This window comes from Ambystoma mexicanum, chromosome 12 (assembly GCF_040938575.1).
Source record: "Ambystoma mexicanum isolate Mex_15411 chromosome 12, UKY_AmexF1_1, whole genome shotgun sequence".
In the NCBI taxonomy this organism is placed as follows: Eukaryota; Metazoa; Chordata; class Amphibia; order Caudata; family Ambystomatidae; genus Ambystoma; species Ambystoma mexicanum.
In genome coordinates, this window is record NC_090936.1 from 607,083,261 (window position 1) to 607,106,450 (window position 23,190).

The 23,190-nt window shown below is 52.7% G+C and overlaps 1 protein-coding gene across 1 annotated transcript in view; it reads right to left on the reverse strand.

Annotated features, from left to right (window-relative positions):
- Positions 1 to 15,177: 15,177 nt before the first annotated feature.
- The window catches only part of UBE2L6 (ubiquitin conjugating enzyme E2 L6), a 193,488-nt gene continuing 185,475 nt past the window's right edge, over positions 15,178 to 23,190 (reverse strand). Inside the window, exon 4 of the mRNA XM_069629021.1 lies at positions 15,178 to 16,785. Coding sequence (XP_069485122.1) covers positions 16,631 to 16,785 — 155 coding nt within the window. The 3' untranslated portion in view covers positions 15,178 to 16,630. The remainder of the gene's footprint in view (positions 16,786 to 23,190) is intronic.

Consider the following 23,190-nt stretch of genomic DNA (forward strand, 5'->3'; position numbering starts at 1 on the left):
CAAGTTTACCCTCCGAGACAATGGCGAGAAGCTTGGCTCTGGGTTGGTTCCGGAACCTCCTGGAGGCCTTCCTGGAGTAGGTTCAATTGGGCGTCGACGTAGCTTGCCAGTAACGTGGTGTTATTGGCAATCCGGACGGTATAAGCAGCCGCCGACGTGACCCGTTTGCCTAAGGCATATAACCTTTTGGACTCCTTGTCCGGGGGTGACTCTCCCGTGGCAAGGGGAACCCCTGCTCTCTTGCGAGTGTTGGTCACCACCAGCGAGTCTGGGATTGCGTGCCCTTTGATGTAAAGCTGGTCGGTGGGGGAGGGCTGGAAGAGTTTTTTCGACCCTTGGGTTCACAGCCCTCGTCTGAGCGGGTGTGAGTAAAGAAGGGGCCAGCCGTCTCTTTACAGAGCTCAAGAGGGGGATAGACTGGCTAGCCGGAGGCTTGTCATTAATAATGTTTTCCGCGAAATCCTGTTCAGGCAATGCCTCAAGCGTGGCAATTTTAAAGAATTCCGCTGCTTTTTTCAATGTGTTGTTGAAAGCCATTTGATCATCCACCGGGGGAGCCTGCCTAACCAGTGTGGATTGGGGGGGGGGGGGGAGTCGAGGCAAACGATATCAGAATTGTGATCGTCCTGCTGGGTGTCCTCCCAGTTGTCCGTTGCGCCTTGATCTTCCCCTTAATTGTCCAGAAAAGAAGTCTCTTCTTCTGTATAGATGTCTCTATACGTGTCCTTCTGGACATCTTGATAATCAACATAGTGTTGAACATCTAGGTGTTGGGCAACTTGTGTATGAGGGTTAGTGTCTACCCGAGCTTTTTTCGGCGGAGTTTGATCAGAAACACCGAAAACCTGCTGCAGCCGATCCATATACCACTCAAAATGCTCCGTGGTCCACTTGGATGACCCAAATGGACCCAGCTGAGCAGGAACCGGGTCCTCTGCCCTAAGGCGTTCAGAGGATCTCCTCAGAGTGCTTGAGAGGGGTACCTGGCTCTCTTCGTAAGAGTCCTCAGGATCGTCTTCCAAAACCGAGGAAAACCTTTCGGCGGATTGGCCCATAACTGTGGGCGAAACCGGTACAAGGCCCACCACCGTGGCAATCCTGTTGATGCTCTTACTGATGGTTACCGAATCTTCGGGGGACAACGCCTCCGATGATGGCTTCCCGGGTAGAGGCGTAGTTAGAGGCCTACTCTTAGTTTTCAGGCCTGCACGAGCCTTGGAAACCTTGAAAGTTGAAGTTTCTTGTGCAGAAATTTCGGCGTGTGTAGTTTGGGGAGTAGCGCCTTTCTTAAGTTTATTAAGCCCAGTCGTCATGCGCTGCTGCGGATCAGATCGATCCGATGGCGCTTGAGCCCTCTTCGACGTCATCGAGGAGGGCGCTTGGGTTGTGTGGTGTGTGGTGAGATTGTACGCCCCCATCACCGGCTGTGGTCCCTGTAGTAAGACCGGAGTCGAGCCTAGAAGGGTCGGGGACGGGCGTGGCAGCTCTAGAATCGTCCGCCTCAAGGTCTACAACGTCCGCGTTGGACGTTTGGTCATCCGATGTACCCCCGTCACTCTCGGCTGGTGTCGCGGCAGGGGAGGGAGGCTCCACGCGTGACATACCGTCTGCGGCCCACCGCCTCAACCGGTGCTCCTTAAGGGATTAGGTTTAGGAGTTTATACGCCGAACACCGCTTTAGTGCTCTAGGGGGAGCGTACACGAAGTGTGCTCGTCTTTCCACGGATATCTGACCCTTCACAGAGGGCAGAATCTAAATGGAGTCCTTTCCATAGCAGAAGAGAGGGTGACCAGACCAAAAAGGAAAGAAGTGGAAAAGAGGAAAGAAATCTTATAGCAGTATGCCACACCCCAAGCCCACTCTCCCTACTGTGTAGGCCGGCCAGAAGGCCCGACCACATGGAGGTCCGAACGCCAGATCTTAGGTGCCGGAATCCACAGCCGTAGGCGGTTCCCCCTTAATCTTCGTTGAAGATGTTCTTGATAGACGAAGTGACTTAACGGGGATTAAACCAACAATTCGGTAAGATAAACAATGTCTCATGAAGAGCTCCGCTATAGGGCGACCAGTTATCTGGGCGGAAAAAAACAATCTGAGGGACCTCGGCGCGTGAGGGATTTTGGGTACTACACACATCACGATAGGGATAGTGTTTCAGACACGCCTATGCCGAAGTCACCTTTCGGTCCCCCGAAAGACAAGATGCAATACTCCGCGGTTACCACTGGATGTCGGACCATCTGCACAGCATTTGATTCTAAGCAGATCAACAAGCATCAGAAATGCTATTACAGCGAGTAATGCATGTCTTCAGACAACACTATCCCTATCGTGACGTGTGCAGTACCCAAAATCCCTCACGCGCCGAGGTCCCTCCGATTGTATTTTTTCTGCCATGAGGGAGCCCAAGGCTATAGTGAGTGAGTACATGAAGAGAGAAATTAGTAAGAAGTCTATGTTCCTTCCACCCCGAGCGGGGAGGCAGGGAGGGCTCATGTGAATCTAAGCAGATACAATCATCAAATGCTTTTACGGTAAGTAATGCATGTCTTTGGGGGCGTGGCTTGGAAGCCATGTGAAAGGACGTGCCTGTACCGGAGCTCCCACTGATCCGTACATAATCCGACTGATACCGCGCAAGGACCGCTGTGATTTGGCGGAAAGTGGGAAGACTGAACATGAAGTCCGGCTGCACGCGAGGACACATTTTTACACGGGTCCGCGGTGCGCACGTGTACTTAAGAGCCGAAAGAAGCACTGGTGGTGAGATCTCGATGGACGACAAAATGGCCGCCGCCGCTTAACGAGGGGACAAAGGAGCGGTAGATTGGGACCACAGCATACGTGCGCCCTCTCAGCGGAACGAAGGGGGCAGCGCGACCCTGCCCATCTGGGGGGAGCGCCGTACAACAGCGGTGCCTGAGGCTGTTGGGCGAGCTGGGACTCTCAACTGAGTCGTGGTGTATGGGCACGGTGCCTCCCTGGCCTGGACCGGAGCGCGGCCAGAAGGACGCTCCTCACTGGAGATATGTCGAACAAACCTCTGAGGGCGAAGAATAATCAGCCTACGCTCGACGAATACACCAAGACGTCGCCCGGCCTGGAAGGTGCCAGGAGCAAGGATAAGGCTCAGACCAGGGAGATGGCCGCCGGGGGTGCGAACCAGGAGGTCCTCGCTGCGATCGCGGACCTGAAGGCGACGTGGGAGACCAAGCTCCAACTTGCTGTGGTCGAATTGAAAACTGCGTTGGAACTACAGGTTGGGGCGGTGCAGGAGGACGTGAACCTCCTGAGGCAGGATGTACGAGCCCTGGCTGAGCGCACGGAAACTTTGGAAAAGGAGATGGGCCCTACTGTGGCGGACTGCACTGCACATAAGCGCGATATCCATGCCCTGGTGCAGCGGGTGGGCAACTTTGGAAAGTAGGGCTGAAGAGGCGGAAGGACGTGCCCGGAGAAACAACGTTCGCATCTTGGGCCTGCCGGAGGGGGCTGAAGGCCAGAATCCCACGGAGTTTATTGAGAACTTGCTGCTGCAGGAGATCACTGGGGGAGCCCTGTCGCAGGGGTTTGCGGTGGAGAGGGCGCATAGGGCCTTCAACAGAAGACCACCGCCGGGGAACCCACCTAGGCCTGTGATCGCCAAGATCCTTAACTATCGGGAAAGGATCCTTGAGCACTTTCGTAAGGGGGGCACCATACAGCGAGGAGAGGCGACCATTACTGCTTACCCCGATTACACCCTGCAAGTGCAGCGTAGTCGCATGAACTTTGGGGCCGTCAAGAGGCGACTGCGGGTAGCGGGGTACAAGTATATGTTGCTTTACCCGGCCAGATTGAAGATATTCTTCAAGACTAAGACACTGTTTTTTGACACTCCGGAGGAGGCCATGGAATGGCTCGATGCACAAAATTGTCCTCAAGAGCCAGATGAGCGGATGGCGGATGGAACGGGAAGAGATAAGTGACGCTGCGGGCCCGGTTGGGCTATGAATATTGGGACTGGAATATAGTTGGTGGGACTTGGTTATGGTAGTGTATGCGTTAGGACTTTGAAACATGGTCCGTGTGCGCGGATACGGAAGTGTGGGAGGGGAGCCTCCGGGGGCTGTTCTTTGTACCCCAGTTTGAGTTTAGGTTAGTCACGGTGTGTGGGGTGACACCCTGTCGGGTTCTCTACTTGGGTTCCAGAGAGAACCGAACACAGGGATGCCTGAGATCCAGGGATGGAGCTGGGCAGTTGGTTGGGTTAGGGGGGTGGGGTGGGTCAGTTTTTATATGAGCCTGGGAGAGAAACTGGGGATGGGGGCCCTTGCGGTAGGGGGGAGGCGAGTGGACCTGGGAGAGGGATGGGAGCTACTGATACATCATGGGGGACCTTAGGATACTAACGTGGAACGTTAGAGGGCTTAACAGCTACCTTAAGCGTAACAAGGTCATGTTGTACCTAAAAAGACAAAAGATAGATATCGCCTTGTTACAGGAGACACATCTGACACGGGATAAACTGGAACTGGTGGGGAGAAAGTGGAGAGGGACAGTAGTTGGATCTACATATTCTGCCTATGCTAGAGGTGTGCTGATTTGGGTTGCACCACATGTCCCGTTTAAGCTACTTGGGGAGGTTGTGGAGTCTGATGGGAGGCTGGTCATGGTGAGGGGGCTTGTGGAAAATAAAGTAGTGTGCATTATAAATACTTATGCTCCCAACTGTGACACGGCGACATACTTTAGGACACTGACCACCAGACTGGGTGAAGGGATGGGGGGTCCTGTGATTTGGGGAGGGGACTTTAATTGTGTACTAAACCCCAAGGAGGACAGGTCGGATGACAGGGTGGACAGGCCCAGCCCGGCGGCTAGGGTACTGCAGGCGCTGCTGGTAGACCTTGGCCTGGCAGACGTGTGGAGGACGAGACACCCTGGTGTGATGCAATATTCGCATTACTCGGCCCCGCACCAGTTACACACAAGGCTAGATTACTTTTTTGCCACGCCAGACGTCGTCGCGGAGTGTGAACAGATAGACTACAGGGCGAGAGTCCTTTCGGACCACTCGCCCCTGGTCATGCGTTGGCAGCTTTGTCCCCCACGAGCGCGAATTCCAACATGGCGCCTTAGGGTGGAAGCGCTCAGGGACCCGGTCTTCAGAGAGGAAGTGAGGGAGGAGATAGTTGCTTACTTTGAAGCGAACACAGGCAGCGTCAAGTCGGCTGGTACTTTGTGGGAGGCCTTTAAGGTTGTAATGAGGGGGGTTGCCATTGCTAAATCCAAGGGATTAATGGGAGGAGTCCTGGCAGATCTGCGTAGAGCCGAGATTGAGTTGGAGAGAGAGCTGGGGGAGGGGGGGACGGACACGGAGGTGGTCATTAATCTGCAACAGAGGTGCGCAGAACATTGGGACAGGCTTTGTAATCTGAATTACAGGAAGTACATTGAGAGGTTGCATGCCGGGGGAGACAAGACGGGCAGGCTTCTTGCTTGGCTGTATAAGAGCAAGACCCCAAGATCCCCGATCCGATCAGTTATCACTGAAAAGGGAATGGAGGAGGACACCCAGGAAGGGGTGAATGGAACATTCGCGGAATATTATCAAGCATTATATGAAGATCGAGAGGGGGGAAGCCGGGAAGAGATAGAGGTAGTAGTTGAAAACATAGGCCTGCCCAAGATAAGTGACGAAGAGCGAGAGGAGATGGATGCTCCGATCACTCTGGAGGAGCTGCAGGAGATTGTGCGGCAGCTACCCACTTGCAGGGCCCCAGGAGCGGACGGGTTCCCCAGTGAGTTTTATAAAGCATATGGGGAGGAGGTGCTCCCGCCCATGCTGGAGATGTTTAATGAAGCGTTCGAGGTGGGGCGGCTGCAGGAATCACTCAGGGAGGCGATTATAGTACCGCTCCCCAAACCCAATAAACCGGGGCATGATTGTGGCTCCTACCGGCCCCTGTCGATGCTGAACCAGGACAGCAAGATCCTAACAGCTGTCCTGGCGGCCAGAATGCGGAGGGTAATAGGCAGGCTGATCCATCCTGACCAGACGGGCTATGTCCCGAACAGGAATATTACTCACAATCACAGACGCCTTCACAGGGTGGTGGAATGGGGGGGGGGGGGGCAGTGAAGACAGCGAAATGGCGATAGTGGCGCTGGACGCGGTTAAAGCGTTCGACTCTGTTCGATGGCCATGGCTGCTGGCGGCTTTGGGGCAGTTTGGACTGGGACCATGCTACATGAGGTGGGCCGAGCTATTATATAGTGCGCCTCTGGCTAGGGTCCGTACGGGTGCAGTGGTGTCAGATAGATGGCAGTTAGGTAGGGGTACTAGGCAAGGGTGTCCTTGGACCCCAATGTTGTACATACTGGCCCTCGAACCCTTAGCAGTTTACCTCCGGCAGCAGTATGATCCGGTGGGCATAGAGGTGGGAGGAGAGTGCCATCTTATATCCCTGTATGCAGACGATATGCTGTTATACCTGAAACATCCGGAAGAGAATTTGCAGTATATCTTGGAGGTATTGGAGAGGTACGCCTGGTTGTCCGGCATAGCGGTTAACCCTCAGAAATCCGTACTATTCCCGCTAGGCAGTTATGTGGGGATACCGGCGGAGAGGTTGCCAGTGCTGCGGATTCCGTGGGCAACAAGCTCCTTCCGGTACTTGGGCATTGACGTGTATCACACGACCGATGAAGAACACAGGTATAATACTGAACTAGCTGTGGGAAAGATTGAAAGGTGCATGAGGTTCTGGGAAAGATTGCCTTTAGCTATGATGGGTCGCGGAGCTATGCTTAAAATGGTGGTGCTGCCCAGGCTCCTGCATTACTTTAATAACATCCCGTATATGATACCTAGGAAGTTTTTCGCTAAGTTACATAGCGTGTGTAGGAATTTCCTGTGGCACGGCACGCGCAACAGGGTCGCATTATGGAAATTGCAGAATTCTTACGAGAAAGGTGGCGTGAAGCTGCCGAACTTTGAGGCCTATTATATTGCGGCGCAACTGCAATATGTGGCCAGGTGGCTTTCAGATGAAGAGACCCCCGAACATAGGCTGCTAGGGAGAGACTGTTCCCCCTTCTATCTGCGGGAGGTGATTTGGGTTACTGGCTCATGGATGAGAGAGCGTCCTAAGATGCTAGCCCTTGGCAGGAATATATGGCGGCGTGCCTGTCGGATGATGGGTGACCCCTTGCCGTGTATGCCGCAGTTGCCTCTGATCGCCCTGGCAAAGGAGGACGGGCAGCTGAGAACTATTATCCGGACGTATTGGGAGTCAGTGGGATTGATCACTATGGGCGACATCTGGCAGGATGGGACCCTGATGGAGTTTGATGAACTGGAGGCAGGGTCGGGGCTACACAGGGGTCAATATGTAACATATCATAGGGTGGTCCGGGAGGTCCAGAGCACGTGGCCCGAAACTACTTTGGCCGATGAACCGGATGCCACGCTGGAGACAATGTATGACGCAGAGGGTGGACATGAGGTCTCTAGGTTGTATGAGATGTTGATGACAAAGGTTGGGAAGGATTTGGGGCACCTGAGACTGGAGTGGGAAGCAGAGATGGGGGCCCCCGATGTCGGATGGGATGTGGGAGCGCGCCCTGGGGTACCACAAAAAGGTATCGAGGAACGCCAGGTTCAAGCAGATACAGCTCTATATTACGCACAGGGCATATATGACCCCCCTTAGAATTTCCAAATTTCTAGGTAGTGGGCGCCAGGCGTGCCCCAAGTGTAACGAAGAGAATGTGGACATGATACATATGTTCTGGGCGTGCCCAGTGATTGCAACTTATTGGGGTGAAGTGGCGCGGAGGCTGGCAGGGAGGGGTATCACACTTAAGGTGGATTCGGCTTGGGTTTGTCTGCTGGGAGGGTATCCCAGGGCGCGTAAGCTTCGACATGTTGAGAAACTTAAAGATCTGGCCTATGTGCTTGCCAAACGTAGGATAGCCATGGAGTGGAAGAAATGTCACAAGCCGCGAGTGGAGGTCTGGTGGCGGGATCTCCAAAAATGGGCGGATGCCGAAACGACAGCGTGGCAAGATGGCAGTATGGCAGGGGATGAGGAAGAAATAGGTTCTCTCACGGCATGGAAGTTATTGTTAGCTGAGCTGTTTGGTGCGGGATCGGCCTCGGCTGGACTTGAGAGCGATGAGGCCCCACAGCACGGAACGGACACTGATGGCGGACACTCTACAGGCTCATAGGGGGGAGGGATGGGGATTGCAGTGCCTTACTTTTTGTTGTTTGAAGTGTTTTATTTATGTTTCGTTGTAATGTTGTTTGGTTGAGATAAAATAAAAATATATTTTAAAAAAAAGTAATGCATGTCTTCTGATGCTTGTTAATCTGCTTAGAATCACATGCTGTGCATAGACTAGCGAGCAGTACCCGGAGTTGGAGGTGGGTTGTGAGAAGGAACAGTGGTGAAAAGATGTCTTAGTACTGCTTGTCCCACCTGCGAATCAGACCTAGAATGAGTGTCTAGGCAATAGTGCTTTGTAAAGTTGTGTACAGAAATCCAGGTTGCCGCTTTGCAAATGGACTCAAGGGGAACATTTGCAATGAATGGAATGGAAGCCCCAGTGCCTCAAGTAGAATGTGCTCCAGGCTTGAAGGGCAGTTCTCTCTTAGCAAGAGTGTAACAAAGTATGGTGCATTTGACTATCCACCTTGAGATAGCTGACTTGGAGACAGGAAAAGCTTCTCTGCCAGCTGCCACTGAAACGAAAAATGGGTTTGTCTTCCTCAGTGGTTTTGTTCTTTCCAGGTAAAACATGACTGCCCTGCGCACATGTGTGCAGGCTTCCTTCGGCCACGTTAGTGGGGTTCTGGAAGAAAGTGGGCAGTTCTATTGACTGGTTGACGTGGAACTTGGAAATAAATGTAGGTGCAAATCGAGGGCGAGTGTGCAGAACCACCTTATCTCTGAACAGTAACGAAAAGGTCTAGTACAGGGAGGGCCTGTAGTTCACTAACCCTTCTTATAGTATAAGTGATAGCCACTAAGAAGGCTGTCTTATAGGTAAGGTCTTTTAGACTTGCCTTATGGCTCAAATGGGGACCCCATGAGTCTAGTCAGAACCACATTTAAGTCCCATCCGGGAGCTGGGTTTGAAATGGGGGGGAAGAATCCTCTTAACCCCTTCCATGAAAGCCTTGATAACTGGTATCTTCCACCACAACACTTTTAGTTGTGATGTAGTGTAGGCTGAGGGAGTAGCTAAGTGAACATTTAGTGAATTAAGAACTAGGCCTGAATCCAGTAACTGGGTCAGGTACAACACGATGCGAGTAGGAGAGCAGTTAATCGGGTTGACGCCTTTGGCATTACACCAGATAACAAAGCGTTTCCATTTACTGGAATAGCAGTATCAGGTGTTAGGTTTTCTCACTTCCCTGAGAATGTCCATGCATCTTTGAGGGAGTTGAAGGTGTCCGAACTCTGACTTCAGGAGCCAGGCCACTAAATTCAGGGTTTGCGGGCATGGGTGAAGCGTTTCGCCCCTGTCCTCTGATAATATGTTGTACGGGCAGGGCAGTTTCATGAGGTGAGAGGGACATCTGCATCAGATGAGAACCAGGGTTGGCGGGCCCACATGGGTGCCACCAATATCATGGTGACTGGTTCCTGATGCATCTTGTGCATGATCTTGAGTAAGGTAGTCGGGGGTGGGGTGGAACTTCCCTGACCATGTTATCCAGAGCCCATTCCCCTTGGAGCAGTTCTGTGGGCACTAGAGGTGTAATCTTGGCATTGCGTGTTCTCCAGAGTTGTGAACAAGTCGATCTCTGGGAAGCCCCATTCTGCGAAAACGTTGGAGATGTCTTTGTGTAGTCGCCATCCGTACTCCAAGTGCAGAGGGAAATCTCTGCTGAGCCCGTCTGCCAGGAGTTCCCCTGGAACGTGTTGGGACAACAGGAACATCCTGTGTTTGAGCGCCCATATCCAAATGTTTTGGGACAGCTTGGATAGCCCTGGAGAGTGTGTGCCCCCTTGTTTGTTTAGGTAGTACATGGCAGTGGTGATGTCTGTCAAGATCAGGACTGTCTTCCCCTGTAACTGTGTCTGAAAGGCTTTCAGTGCTTTGAATACCGCTAATAGCTCCAACAGATTTATGTGGTTGGACGTTACTTCGAGGCCACACACTGTGTGCCATCTGCTGAAGCAGGTGAGCCCCCCAACCCGTGAGAGATGCATTGGCCGTGAGAGTGGCTTCTACTGTGGGGTTGGGGGAAGGTTTTCCCTCGACCACCACTGCAGAGAGAGAACGAGGGCTGGCGAGACACATACCAGATCTTCCCATTGTCCGCTGGCCTGACACCACTTGCTGTTGAGCCACTCTTGCATGGGACGCATGCGCAGACACGCATGAGGCACTAAGTAAATGCAGGATGCCATCATTCCTAACAGTCGCATGGCCTTGCGTACCGTCACTTCCCGACTGGCTACATACTGAGGGATCTGAAACAGCATGTTTTGAACCCTCTCGTTGGAGGGGAAGACAAGGCCGTCTTTTGTCCGAATTAGAGCCACTAGAAACTGTTGGACTTGACTGGGGTCTAGGCTGGATTTCTTCTCATTGATGGAGAATCCCGGGCTGAATAAGAGGTCTATTGTCTTCAAAGTGTTCAGTAGGCATGTTTCGTAGGACTCCCCTGTTATGAGCCAGTCGTCGAGGTAAGGGTAAACTGGGATGGATAGTCTGCACAGGTGCCCTGCTGCTACTGCCAGTACCTTTGTAAACACCTTCTGTGCCTAGGCAATGCCGAAGGGGAGTACTTTGAACCGATAGTGCTTCTCCTCTATCATGAACCTTAGGCATTTTCTGTGCGCTGGCAACATTGAAACATGAAAGCATGCATCTTTCATGTCCAGTGTTGCCATGTAACCCCCCCACCCCCTATTTCAACAGCAGGATTACTGCCTGTAAAGTGACCATACAAAACTTTTGAGGTTTGACAAACTTGTTCGCTGGGCGCAAATCTAGCACGGGGCGCATGGTCAGATCCTTTTTGGGTACAAGAAAGTACACTGAATAAATACCCCCATTTACCTATAGAATAGGGACAACTTCTATGGCATCCTTTCCTAAAATAGGTCTGCACCTCTTGCAGTAGGATTTGCAGGTGGTCCGGCGTCTTGAGCTTGGCGGTCCGAATTGAGGTGGTTCTCCCCACTGTCTCGGCAGCATCCAGAGTGTTTTTGAGCACATTCTGGTTCACCTGCTTGCCTTCGGAAACGATGGTGAGCAACTTGGTCCTTGTGTAGGTTCTGGCACTTCCTGAATGCCTTCTTGCAGAAGGTTCCACTGGACGTCTGCATAGCTGGCCAATAGTGGGTTGTTATTGGCTATACGAGTGGTAAACGCAGCAGCCATTGTTACCCTTTTAAAGTCTCTTGGATTCCTTATCGGGTGGTGCATCTCCTGTAGACAGGGGAACACCAGCCTGCTTTCTAGTAGTGGTGGTAACCACTAATGAATCTTGAGTGGCATGACCCTTGATGTAGGCAGGGTTGGTCGGAGAAGTCCAAAACAGCTTCTCCACCCTAGGGTTCACCTCCCTGGTCTGGGCTGCGTCAACAAAGAAGGTGCCAATCTCCTCTTGATTTGAGTTCCACAAGGGGATGGCGTGACTGGCCAGAGGTTTTTCTTTGAGTATATCCTCCATAAAATCAGAATCTGGTAAAGACTATTGAATGGCGATCTGAAAATGGTCAGCCTTCTTCAAGATGGCGCTGAACGCCATCTGGTCATCCACTGGGGAGGTAGTCTATGCACAGGACATCAGGGTCCTGGGTCGGAGTAGGGGACGTCCAGGGTTGATGTCACACTCACCTGGGTCTCTGTCGGAGCGATGAAGCCTTCTAGAATCTTCCCTGATTCCTCGGGACCCCTAGCGTTAGACTGCAGACCACCTGTCAATAGAGAGGTAAGATGCTTAGACTGCCACGATTTGGATCCTGAGCCCTCCTTCTCCCGTCCCCTGTAGTGTGCTGTGGTGGTAAGGAGTTTGTCTCACCTTAGGAATTAGACAAACTCTCCATCCTGAACAAGGCAGGGGTGCCATGTCTCTGGAACTCACGGATCAGTTACTCCACTTGACCCTGGGTCTGGTATCACTGTTCTGCCACTCACTGAGTTTCTTCACCCAGCAGATTTCAAGCGTGCTGTTTCAGGTAAGTTCAGATTTCCAGTTGCTTCACTGGATTCGGTGCTGTTCCCAGTTCGTAGATAGGTGGGTATCTGAAGGTAAGTGTTTGAGGCAACTGAGCGAATGCAGCGTATTCTTAGGTTATGGGGAGTTCTGCATGCCAGTGCAAGAGAGAAAAAGAGTTGCTGATGCAAGTCTAACCCTGGTTCTCTCTCCACAGGTTTCTCAGAAAGAGTTCGCTGAGAGAAGGAAGTTCGCGAAAACTCACAATGCTGCTCGGGATTCACCAAGGAGTTTGGTTAAGTTGCGCGGACGAGCCAGGAGTCGGAGCAATGCGCCAGCATTTACAGGTATTGTCTTTTCGTCTTTCCTTTTCTCTTAGGTGAAGAGTCCAGGAGCGTGCGTGCGGCGGTTCCGGAGCTGAAAGCAGATTGAGGTAGCTGAAGTTCAAGGAGTCTCACTTGAGGGCCAGAGTGAGCTGGTTCACGGCGAGCGTGTTGCTTGAAGCTACAGATGCAACACAAAGCACAGACCTGCCTTTGGGCTTGGCTTATAAAGCCAACCCCGCTCAGAGGCTAGAGCGTGCTGCAAGATTCACTGAAAGGCTGCCAGGGGCCATATTGGATGTACAGAAGTGTGGCTGAACCAATCAGGCTCATTGACGGGGGCCGGGGCCAGCTGTAAAGTGTACCTCAATGTTAGAGGGTGAAATGGGAGCGGTGGATGCCTGCAAGGAGTGTCTAGTTTGCCAGGCCCTAACCCATCTTGCACCTGCTTGCTCCCCAGCATACACTACAGTTGAGCAGCAACCTGACGGCTGTCCTCCCAATTGTCCATAAGACCTCTCTGATCATCCACATTGTAGTTTTACAGAAAGGTGCCATCTTCATCCAGATCATAAGTGACCATAACATCCTCATCTGTGAGGACACAATTAAACTCCTTATGTGGATCTTCCAAGGTCCTTTGAAAGTTGGATACAGGAGTAGAAGGGAAGTCCTCTCGAGGTCTCTTTGGAGCAAGGGCCTCAGAATAAGAGAAAAATGTTTCTTATCTGTCCATACATCCCTCAAATTTCTCCCTGGCCCATGAGGATAACCCAGAGGGGTGCAGGGGAGGAAAGGGTTCATCATTTTCCCTATGGGGTAGAGATTTTTCCCCTAATGTGCCTGACAAAGGCACAGGACTCTCAACGTAATACAGGCGGGGTTTGGAGTGCTGTGGCGTGTCCCTCGCCACGTCTATCGGCCTTTTTTTATGCTTTGCCACCCGCTTCGACCGCTCCTACAGTCTAACTGCCGAAGTAATCCTTGAGATGCTCTCGGCAATGGTCGGAGAATCCAGGCGATCTACCGGCTGAACCGGAGGCTGAGCGGTGGATTTCGACGCCACCGGGACAACCGGAGGCTGAGCGGTGGATTTCAACACCACCGGATGAACCAGGGGGGGGGGGGGGGGTGACATGGGGGCTGAGGTGTGTATTTAGCCACCACCAGGCATTAAGCGGCATCTGCGCATCCTCCTGGAGTACGCCTTGATGTCCGCGTGTCGTTTAGTGTTATCGTCCTTTACTTTGGATTGCCCAGACTCAGACCGCGACTGCATTGGCGGGGAAGGCTGCCGATCATGCCGATCAGAGGATCCAGTCAAGGGGTTTGACAGTTCTGTTGGCGCTTTGGTACGCTTCGACAGTGCCGCCGAAGCAGAACCTTGGGTTGTGCGTTTGGCGAAAACACCCAGCGACAGCGGCGCACACGATCATAACACCATAGCGTGACTCACGTCAGGCCTGGTGGGGTCAGGGATGGCGTCACAGAGCGAGAGCAGTCCAGAGTTAGGTCAACGGCTTCCGACACAGAGGCCTGGTTATCACTAGTTTCCCCCATCACTTTCGGCGGTTGCAGCAGCAGGGGAAGAACATTCGGCCTGCGACATGCCGTAGGCCGGCCACCGCTTAACGCTCCTTATGCATCTTAGGGCGCAGGAGTCTACAGGCCGCGCAACTCGCTTCATTGTGGTCGAGGGGCAGACAATTGTTGGACCGAGTGTGCTCGTCCTTCAAAGGATATTTGGCCCAGCACGAGGGACAAAATCTAAATGGTGTCTTTACCATAGTGAAAGACAATTAGAACGATGAGAAAACACAGGGAGCAGAGAGGGTGAAAGAGGAACGGCATACTTGTAAAGGATATGTCCACCCTAACCCCACTCTCCCTACTGTGTAGGCCGGCCAGAAGGCCCGGCCACATGGACAATACCGCCGCCAGGATCAACAGGCGCCGAAAGTCTGCAGCAGTCTTTGGCGTTGTTTCACAGGATTCAACAGTCGAAGTGACTCAACAGGAATAATGACAAAATCGATAATAATGACAATTACGATATCTCTATATAAGAGCTCTGCATTAGGGCGACCAGTAATCTGGGCAGAAAAAAACAATCTAAGGGACCTCAGCATGTGAGGGATTTTGGGTACACTGCACGTCACGGTAGGGATAGTGTTTCAGACATGCCTATGCAGACGTCCCCTTTCGATCCTCGAAAGACAAGATGCAATACTCTGCGGTTACCACTGGATGTCGGACCATATGCACAGCATGTGATTCTAAGCAGATTAGCAAGCATCAGAAATTTCTTTATGAAGAATCTGCCCTTTTCTGGCTGCATACATATCCACTCTATTGCTGGATTTCTCCTGAGACCAGGTCTCATTCTTAACTTTGTTCAAGGTATTATTGTTCCCAGACTGAAAAGATCTTCTTTGTGTTCATTTCTTTCACTTTGGATCTCTCAAATCTACATATTGTCATTGCTGCCTTAATTACAAAATGTGAAGTAACCAGCTCAGCCATGAATAACACTTCAGTATTATTCATGTATGTCCGATACAAAATAGTCAAATCTGTGCCGGACTACAACCATCCATTATCCAGCACTGCTCCAACATACCTAAACACATGGTGATAACGCCAAAAGCTAGATTCTCCTTCTAAGCAACACACTGACACAAAGCTGGAATACAGCTAGTTGCTTTTTATTGACAAAATTTTATGAAATAAAATCAAGTTTACAAAATAATCTTATAGTGTGTGGTTCCCCAGTCATTTGTATGCTACCTTCCATTATAAATCGTACAACAGTTTTGTTTTGAAGCGTGGTGATCAGAGAAACATGCCTAAAGCGGGGGTCACCGGTGGGCCGGCCACCTGTGAAATCGAGCTGCTGATATAACCTACAGGTAGCAACTTCTCTCATAGGCCGGGCACCACCTCAACTGCATATGTTCTACCATGAGAGGGAAGTCAGAAGGAGAAAATGCACAAAAAACATCAAATGTGAAAATGGGGCGCTGGAGGCAGCAAGCACCCCCTAAGAAATATACAAAAATCTTGAAGGATGGGACAGCAGAAACCATTACCTTCTGTGTGACCTGTTGGGTCAAGAATGAAACGCCTCTGAAATCCCCTACAGCTCAACATCCCATACACAAAAGCCTTCCCAAATAAACATCAACATCAGGAAAATGAAATTAATAAAATGTACATCAATGTTAAAAAAGAGTCATTAAGTTCTTTGTTGAAACAGTGCTGAAAATAAAGGAACAGGGTCTGTTCAGGACTGCCCCACAACATATCAGATGCCAGTCACACCCATCTGTGCCTTCCTGCAACCACCAACAAAGCCATTGCAGAGAATAAGCAGGGCAGAGAAAGGAGGAAATGGGAGCAATGTGGAAAGAAGGATGCGATAAAAGGAGATGAAAACAGGAGGCGAGAAAGGAAAAGCGCAGCAATGAACAATAGAATAGAAAGAGAAAGGAGGAAATGAACTTGAAATTGATAAGGACAGAAGTGACAGAAAGGAAAGAGGGATAAACAGGAAGGAAGAGAGGAACAAAGATACCAAACCAGAGAGAAGGAAATGAGCGAACGCAAATGTGAAAGCAGGGAATGGAGGATAGAATAAAGTGCAAAAAAGGAAGGGCAGTGGAAAAAAGGGAGCCAGAGAAAGGAGTGAGGAGTCAGACCGGAAAGAGGAGAGGGCACTTAATGAGACAGCAGGGAGGAAGGGTGGATGTAGTAAAACAGCGAGTGAAAGAGAGGAAGAGATCAAGAAGATTTAATGAAGTGACAAGCACATGACTGTAGAAGGAAACAAACTGAAGAGTACAATGCATGTTTAAGAAAAGGGAGCGAAGAGGAGACCAGAAAAACAAGAAATTAGCAAAGGCAGAAGAATTAAACTGGGTTGAAAACCTTCCCAAGTGTACAGTTCCAACAAGTAGAACCTTTCATCTTTGTCAAATCCTGGATCTGGAGAAGGAGTCATGGCCTGCCAATCAGAATAGTAAGATCGTGTGGCAATGGTTGTTACAGGATACCATCAGTGGGCTTCAGGTGGTGAGCAGAGACCAAGCAACAGAGACAGAGTGAGATGGCATAGGGGCAAGCTACCCGAGGTCAGTGTCAGTCCATCGGTCTCTTTTCACTGAATTTGCGAGTGTGCTCTTCTGCATGCCGAAAGAATTTCTTGGGGTCCTTGGAGTATTCCTCTGCCAGGTCGGCTCGCAAGGGGTGCTCAGGCTCCGGCTCTCGAACAAGTGAGATAAGAGACTGGATCACTGCACAGAAGAGATAATCAGCACAGTCAGACATGGAAGGATCAAGAACAGAATGGACAGAAGTTAAGGGAAGAGGTTTAGTACTGCAAGCTAACAGTCTTTTTTTGAGGCTAGGCAAAAGGAGAAGCTGTCCAATGGGGGAATTCGCATACTTATTAGATAATGTGGCTCTACATTGCAGTCCACTATGATAACGTGGAGCACAAGTTTACCAGGTCTCCTCCAGGGAACTAGATCAGGAACATGTTACTTACCTGTAACTGTTCTCCAGCATGGGTCTGGCATGGATTCACATGCTCATGAATATTCCCCGGGAATCCTCGGTAAAGAAAAAAAATCAGTATCAGTTTCGTTTCTCATCAGTCTTTCTTGGTAGTAACCAATTACTGATCTCTGGGTCATACTGCCCCCAGCCAATGACTGCCCTCTCCCTAACCCCCGCCTCTGGCAGCCATCCTCAGATTTGGTGGCACGTAAAGTGGCAGTATGACCAAGTGAAGAGCCGCAGAGGGGTAGGAGGGAGGGTTTGCATGTGAATCCATGCCAGAGAACAACAGTTACAGGTAAGTAACTTGTTCCTTCTCCAGCATGGGGTCTGGCATGGATTCACATGCTCATGAATATAAGAATACATAGCAGTACACACATGCACAACCACGGGAGGTGGCAAGGCTCAACATTAAGCATTACAAAAAACTCAACATGAAGCATTTCTTACCTCCTCACCAGGCTCACCTTAAGCGAACAGGTTGGCAGCACTGCTTGGCCGACCCTGGACTCCTCCCTGGAATCCCGGTCGACGCAGTAGAATCTCGTGAAGGTGTGCGTCGACCTCCACGTAGCAGCCCTGCAGATGTCCAGCAGGGGCACACCAGACAAGAACGCCGTGGTAGCATCGACCGCTCTGGTCGAATGGGCTCTCGGACGGCCAGACAACGGTCGGTTCGCCAACCGATGACAGTGCATGATGCACCCGGAGAGCCATCTGGAAATGGAAGCCTACGAGAGAGCCTTCCCTTGGTTCACAGGTCCAAACTTCACAAAGAGCTGTGATGTCCTCCGAAAACTCTGTTCGGTCCACGTAGAACTTCAGCACTCTAGCTACATCCAGCGAGTGCAAAGTCCTCTCGGCCGGCGACGAAGGCGACGGGAAAGAGACTGGTAACACCAAAGGCTCGTTGAGATGCAAGTCCGACGGCACCTTGGGCATGAAGGAGGGGTGCGTCCTCAGCACTACCCTCGTATCATGAAAGGTCAGGTATGGAGGCTTGCAGGATAGAGCCTGGATCTCTCCCACGTGTCGTGCGGAGGTGATGGCCACCAGGAACGCTGTTTTCCACGACAAACTTCAACAGGGCCGAAAGCAATGGCTCGAATGGTGGACCCATGAGCCTGGTCAGCACCACGTTGAGCTCCCACGCCGGGGCTGGCGCCTTCAATCGCTGCCAGGTGTATCTTGATTGAAGCATGAGATAGTCCAGTTTTGGCTAGTGACAGAAGGTACGGCAATACTTGAGGGGCCGTAATCCGCAGAGGGTTAATCATCTGTGCACGGCACCAGATCGAGAACCTCTTCCACTTATGTCCGTAGCACTTGAGAGTTGATGACGCCCTGGCCTTCGCAAGAACCTCTCTGCAGCCGGCCGGGATATTGTATCCTCCAAACTCGTGCTGCAGGAGCCAGGCCTGCAAGTTCAGCCACTCTGGGTCGTGATGAAGAATTGTGCCTCCTTCTCTGGAGAGAAGATCTGCGTCCGTCGACAGCTTGACTGGTGGGGACGCTGACAAGTCCAGAAGGTCCGGGAACCAGATCTGTCTCGGCCACGCCGGTGCAACGAGGATCATTCTGCACCGGGACCTCTTGAGCTGGTTGATGAGTCGGAGCAGCAAAGGCAACGGAGGAAACGCATATAGGAACAGGCCATCCCAGGGGAATGAGAAAGCATCGCCCATGCTCCTCGGTTGGGGAAACCTGCTGGAGAACCTCTGGCATTTGGAGTTTGTCGCCGTCGCGAACAGGTCGATCTGGGGTTTGCCCCATCGCTGAAAGAGTCGATCCACTTGATCCTGGCGTAGTTCCCACTCGTGGCACGAGCGCAGCTCTCTGCTGAGTGAATCCGCAATGGTGTTTTTTATCCCTGCCAGATGAAACGGCACCAGAAACATCCCTTGAGCAACGGCCCAATGCCACAGGTCCTGGGCTTCCTTGGATAGGGCCGGGGATCTGGTTCCGCCCCGCTTCCGGATGTAGAACATCGTGGTGGTGTTGTCGGTGAAGATCATCACCACCTTGCCCTTGAGGGACGGGAGAAAGGACCTGAGGGCTCAGAACACTGCTCGGAGCTCCAGGATGCTGATGTGGAGCGGCTTCTCCTCCGGGAGCCAAAGGCCTCTCGCGTGAAGATCTCTGGTGTGGGCTCCCCACCCATCCGTCGTCACCGTAGCCTGGTGGGCCGGGGTCTGAAAGTCTGTCCCCGCCGCTAGATGAGAGCGGGTGCCCCACCACCGGATCGCTCATCGGAAGGTCTCGTTGAGAGGGATCCTGTCCTAGAAGCTACCCGTCACTTGAATTCAGCGGGCGTCGAGGAACTCCTGTAGAGGGCGCATCTGAAGTCTGCACAGGTGCACAAGATAGATGCAAGAGGACATCATTCCGAGGAGGGACTTGATGGACCTCACTCTGGCCACCTCCGTGGCCAGCAGACGCTGCACCTTGCCTAGGATGGCCTTTGTCCTTTCCTCCGACGGCGAAGCCAGAAGCGCCACTGTGTCGAGCTTGGCTCCCAGAAACAGTGCGACTTGAGAGGGGACCAGGTGGGACTTGGGGAAGTTGATGGAGAACCCTAGGTCAGTCAGCAGCTGGACGGTCTTCGCCGTGTGTTCTACGGCGAGCTCCCTTGTCCTTGTGCGGATGAGCCAATCGTCCAGGTAGGGGTAGACGTGGATCCCCTGCAGGCGCAGCCGCGCCGCCACTGGAGCGAGGCACTTGGTGAAAACCCTGGTTGCCAACTTCAATCCGAACGGGAGGGCCTTGAACTGGTAGTGCCGCCCTAGGACCACGAACCTGAGGAACTTCCGGTGTCCTTTTATAATGGGAATGTGAAAGTATGCAGCCTCCAAATCCAACGACGACAGGAAATCGCCCTCCTCCAGCTGTCCCAGCACGTGCTGGAGGGTGACCATCCGGAACTTCTGTGCCTTGATGTACTTGCTCAGTCGTCGCAGGTCTAGGATGGGTCGCCACCCTCCTGTCTTCTTTTTCACAAGGAAGTACCTTGAGTATACTCCAGAGCCCCGGAGCCTCTTTGGGACAAGCTCGATGGCACCTTTCTTGAGCATCACTCTTACCTCCACAGCAGTTGAGGGACGTGGTTTTCTTTCCTGGCCACGGGAGGAATGCAGGGGCACTTTTTTAGAAATTCGAAGGCGTGCCCCTGGGCCAGGGCGTCCAGCACCCAAAGGTCGGTGGAGATCGACTCCCACACGCTGATAAACTTCGCCAGCCGGCCTCCCACCGGGGTGCTTCGGTGGGGGCCCAACGCCATGGTCGGTTCAATCTTGCTTGGAGGACGCCTTGCCGCCTTGGCCTCCCTGGAGACGACGGCGGGATCCACCTGACTTGCCTCGTTCTCTATAGGCTTCCTGCGATGAGGTGCAGCTGCTTGGCGGTACGTAGAGGAGCCACTGCTGAATCTTTTGGAGGCACCCTGCTTGCCTCCGGAGCTCCGAAAGGACGGCCTTCGTTGCTGGAGAACTCCCAGGGCCTTAGCTGTCTCCGTGTCCGCCTCGATGGCTTGAAGGGACTCATCCACTGTTTTCCCAAACAGGTTGTTCCCGTCGAACGGCATGTCCAAAACCTTGGCTTGTACGTCCTGGCGGAAATCCGTCACCTTGAGCCACCCTCGTCGTCTGAGGCAAACGCCGTTACCTAGCCGGCAGAAACCGGTGTTGGCAATGTCCGTTGCCACCGTAATGGTGTGGTCCGACGCCACCTCACCTTCTTGCAAGATCTCCAGGGCCTCAGCCCTCTTGTCCGGTAGGAAGTCCAACAGGGGGGTAATCTTGTACCATAACTTCCTGTCGTAGCGCGCCACGATCGCGAGGGCGTTTGCCGCCTTAATCGTTGTTGCCGCCAACGAGATAACTCGTCCCATTGCATCCAGCTTCTTTCCTTCACCGTCCGACGGGGAAGTTGACATTGAGGCCGATGCCCCCCGCTTTCTTCTTGGCCGCCGCTGAGACGACCGAGTCAGGGGTCGGTTGCGCCCCAAGGCACAAAGGTGCCGCGTCGGGCACCCGGTACTTCTTCTCGTACCGATCCCTCTTGGCAGGCGTCGTAGACAGGTTCTTGAGAAGGGTGAGACCCTCGTCCCAGATGTCATCCAGCACAGGCACGGCGATGACCGTCTTCCTCTTGGCCTCGCGTCGTTGGTAAAGGAAACCTTCCTTCTCTTCAGGGAACAGCTGAAAAAGCTCAGATGCCCTGGCGATCATAATTTTCATCATAGCGTGCAAAGATCCAATCTCGTCGGGCGGGGAAGCCCAGGCTGGAGGCGATGGGAGATCCGTCCAGTCGTTGCCGCCGCCGTCGTCGTCGTCATCCGTACCCGTGTCATCCCCAGGTACGGGGGTCGTGGGCAAAGGGTGAGCAGGCCGCGAGGGCTGAAAAGGCAGGGCTGGATGGGTCCGTCTTCTCTTGTTTGGGGGACTTCCCGACGGGCCTGGCTCTGGCTCCTCCGTCGGGCCTGGTTCCACTCCTCCGTCGGTGGTAGGGGCAATCTCATCCTTATCTCCGAACATAAGGGTTGTTTTGCCAACAACATGGCCACCGAGTTGTCCTGCGGCTCCGGAAGCGACGGGCGCGACGGTCGACTAGGAACCTCGCCGGTGTCGCTCTCGTCGTCCCCTTCGTCGGGATCCCTCCCGTGGGACCGGGCCTCTTCAACGCCCTCATCGAGGCCCTCCAAGACATCAACCAGTTCCTCCCGGAGGCTGTGTCCGTGTCCACAATGGCCACCAGCTCCCCCCCTCTTTTTCCGCCGGGGTCTTCACGGGGGTCTTCTCGATGGGCCTGAAAGAGGCTTCCTTCCGCAGTGGCAGGGAAACTCTGGGCCCAGAGGTGGCCTCCACCGGTGTAGCCTCCTCAGGCTGCACCAGGGCCGCCGCGACTTCCTCGATATAGGCCTTGGCCGGGTGAATCAAGGCCTTCACCACCTTCTGCGGGCCTGTGGCCTTCACCTTGGGGGGGATCTCCCCCTTGGTCCCTCTCGGCTAGATCCTTCGAGGTCAACCGGGGCCTCTCCAGAAGCGTCGCCGGGTTCTCGGCCTTCCTCTTCCCTGAGCATTGGCTCGTGGTTGATGGCGCTGGAGAGAATTTGCCCTGCCTGGCAGCCGAGGAGCCCGACCGTTCGGCCCTCCCGGTGCCCGCGGACCCGCGGTGCTTTGCCTTCTGTTGGGCTCCCGTCGCCGGGGCGCCCTCACAGGACTTAGAAGACCGCTCAGACGACTACTACTCACCTGACGGGCTCTTTCCTTCCAGCCAGTTGGAGAGACGAAGGTGTCGGTCCCTGATGGTCCGTTCTGACATGTTCCCGCAAAAAGCACAGTCCTTCTCCACGTGCGTTTTGTCCTCATGAAGGCAGTAGAGACATTTCGAGTGCTCGTCCTCCTTCAACACATTCTGCAGCTGGCAAGCAGGGCAAACCCTGAACGGCTTTCCGGGCGTCGAGCTTCCTTTCTCCTGGGCCGCAGAAACTTCTGGACTCCAAGAAGCGTAACTCGACAAAAACTTCACCCTTGAGGGGCGTAGAAAATCCGAAATGGGTCCCCGTTAATCGGAGGAGGACAAGGTGGAGCTTGAGGCTCTAATTGACCGAAAAATGAGAAAATCGAGAGCTAAACACGAGGACTCCCAACACTTGAGCGTGCAGTAAAAATCTGAGGATGGATGCCAGACGCAGGGCTTAGTGAGAGGGCAGTCATTGGCTGGGGGCAGTAGGACCCAGAGACCAGTGATTCGTTACTACTAAGAAAGACAGATCAGAAACGAAACTGACACGGATACTGATTTTTTCTTTACCGAGTATTCCCAGCCTGACGACGGGCAATATTCATGAGCATGTGAATCCATGCCAGACCCCATGCTGAAGAAGATGAAGACCAATAATACCAAAAATGCAGAAAGCACAAGCATTTTAAAATAAGTCTATACTTGTACACTGTTTTAGTTCTATTATTCTATTGGGTTGAGGGAGGAGAGGAGACTTCCTGACAAATATTTAAAATAAAACACCTGAGGGCCGACTGGGAGAAGATTTGAGGCAGCATGCATGGTTCATGGGGCTAAAAGCAAGCAGAAGCAAATACTTCTAATTGCCATCAAACGTGTCTGCTGAAAAGGCTTTT